Source organism: Propithecus coquereli, unplaced genomic scaffold (assembly GCF_000956105.1).
Source record: "Propithecus coquereli isolate 6110/MARCELLA unplaced genomic scaffold, Pcoq_1.0 Scaffold188, whole genome shotgun sequence".
In the NCBI taxonomy this organism is placed as follows: Eukaryota; Metazoa; Chordata; class Mammalia; order Primates; family Indriidae; genus Propithecus; species Propithecus coquereli.
In genome coordinates this window covers 3919859-3921999 of record NW_012143634.1, presented here as the reverse complement: position 1 = coordinate 3921999, position 2141 = coordinate 3919859, and the positions used below count along the sequence as shown (strand labels likewise).

Here is a 2141-nt window from a genome sequence, read left to right as displayed (position 1 = left end):
TTCCTTTTGTTACTTGTGCCTTTGGGTGTCAAATCTAAGAATCCATTGTCAAATCTGAAGTCATTCAGGTTTACCTCTAAGCTTTCTTCTAATAGTTTCATAGCTTTAGCTTTTACATTTAGATCTTGGTCTATTTTGAGTTTATTTTTGTATCTGGTGTAAAGTAACGATCTAACTTCATTCTTTTGCATGTGCCTAGCCAGTTGTCCCGACGCCATTTGTTGTTTTTTTTTTATGCACAAACAATTTTAATTAGAATATAATGACAGATGATATTTCATAATTTTTAAATATAAAATGAAGTCAATGACTCAAAAAAGTTATCTGCTGCAATGAGTTTGAGGGGAAATTCCATAATCTATATCATTACAGATATAAAGTAAAATGGTTCAACTTTTTTAGTGCTTGACAGGGAGGAATCATGTTAAAAAGGTCAATATGAAATCATTTTGATTATAGTAGCAATATCTAACATTTGAAATGCATCCATGCTCTTTTGTATAATCATATTAGAGTCAAGTATATTTATCTTCACATCTGTTATAATTGCTATTGCAAAGGAGAAATACTATTGTCTTATTTTCCAAGAGATATACACAGAGCAATTTTTTTTTTCCAGGGAACTTGTGCAAACCAATATAAGATCTAAATTCTTCACATAATATATAAAACAGGAGAAGCCTCTTCAGATTTATTTTTTGAAGTCTGGAATGCTGGCACTTTCCAATTAGGCAACAGTTCTTCATTCCTGTAATCTGGCTCAGAGCTGCTGCTGACTACGGGCCTAGAGCAGCAGACATGATTTCTTTTTAGGCTGCTTCTTTTCCACTGGTGTTTTTCTATTTATCTGTCTGACCAGGTCATAAAATATCTCATTAACGTTGATCTTTGACTTTGCAGAAGATTCTAAAAAGGCACAGTTACACCACTGTCTTGCTAAATTCTGGCCTTGTTCTTTGCCAACTACTCGCTCATCTTCCAGGTCACATTTATTGCCAACCAAAATCACTGGAACATCTTCTGTGTCCTTAACCCGTAAAATCTGTTCTCTCAGGTCCTGTAAGTCGTTAAATGTGGACTGAGCTGTAATAGAATATACTAGTGCAAACCCTTGGCCATTCTTCATATACAAATCCCTCATTGCTGTAAATTGCTCTGTCCCTGCTGTATCCAGGATTTCGAGCATACACTGTTGGCAATCTACTTCAACTTGCTTTCTGTAGGAATCTTCTATCGTTGGGTCATATTTTTCAACAAAAATTCCCTGAACAAACTGAACTGTCAGAGCAGACTTCCCAACGCCTCCTGAACCAAGGACCACTAGCTTGTACTCATGCATGATATCGACTGTTTAAATACTGATAATCTACTCAATGCCATTGAAGGTGCAGTGAGACACACACTCTTATACACAGGGTAATCACCCTCTGATCCAGTTATCCCACTTCTGGGAATCTATCCCCCTTGGTCCGGCGCCTCCTCCACCTCCTCCTCCTCCTCCCTCCTGTCGGCCGTGGCTCCTGCTCCGGCTCTGCGCGGCGACCCCAACGCCATTTGTTGAAAAGACTATTTCTAGAATTCTAGGACTAGAATGGTCTTGGCATCTTTGTCAAAGATCAGTTGACCATACATATATAGCTTTATTTCTGGACTATCAGTTTTATTCCACTGATCTATGTGTCTTTCCTTGTGCCAGTACCACACTGTCTTTATTACCCTGGCTTTGTAGTAAGCATTGAAATCACAAAGTGTGAGTTTTCCTAATTCATTCTTTTTATGTTTGTTTTGGTATTCTGGGTCCCTTGAAATTCCATATGCATTTTAGAATCAGCTTGTCACCTGCAAAGAAGGAATCTGGGAATATGATAGAGATTTAATTGAATCTGTAGATCAATGTAAGGAGTATTGCCATCTTAACAATATTGTCTTCCAATCCATGAATGTGCAACGTTTTTCCGTTTATTTATATCTTCTTTAATTTCTTTCAACATTTTATAATTTTCAGAGTATAAGGTTTGCACTTCTTTTGTTACATTAATTCCTAACTAACTTATTCTTTTTGATGTTATAAATGGAACTGCTTTCTTAATTTCATTTTCAGATTGTTTGTTATAATTGTATAGAAATATAACAAAGTTTTA

At 36.2% G+C, this 2141-nt stretch overlaps 1 protein-coding gene across 1 annotated transcript; it reads right to left on the bottom strand.

The window, feature by feature from the left end:
* Positions 1-679: 679 nt before the first annotated feature.
* On the bottom strand, positions 680-1537 carry LOC105809043 (ras-related protein Rap-1A). The gene has a single exon (XM_012642802.1). The coding sequence runs from the start codon at positions 1337-1339 to the stop codon at positions 785-787; it is 555 nt and encodes a 184-aa protein (XP_012498256.1). The 5' UTR covers positions 1340-1537; the 3' UTR covers positions 680-784.
* Positions 1538-2141: the final 604 nt, after the last annotated feature.

Bases quoted from the DNA above. Each gene is read 5' to 3' on its own strand.
- LOC105809043 (XM_012642802.1), bottom strand. From the start codon at position 1,339: ATGCATGAGTACAAGCTAGTGGTCCTTGGTTCAGGAGGCGTTGGGAAG.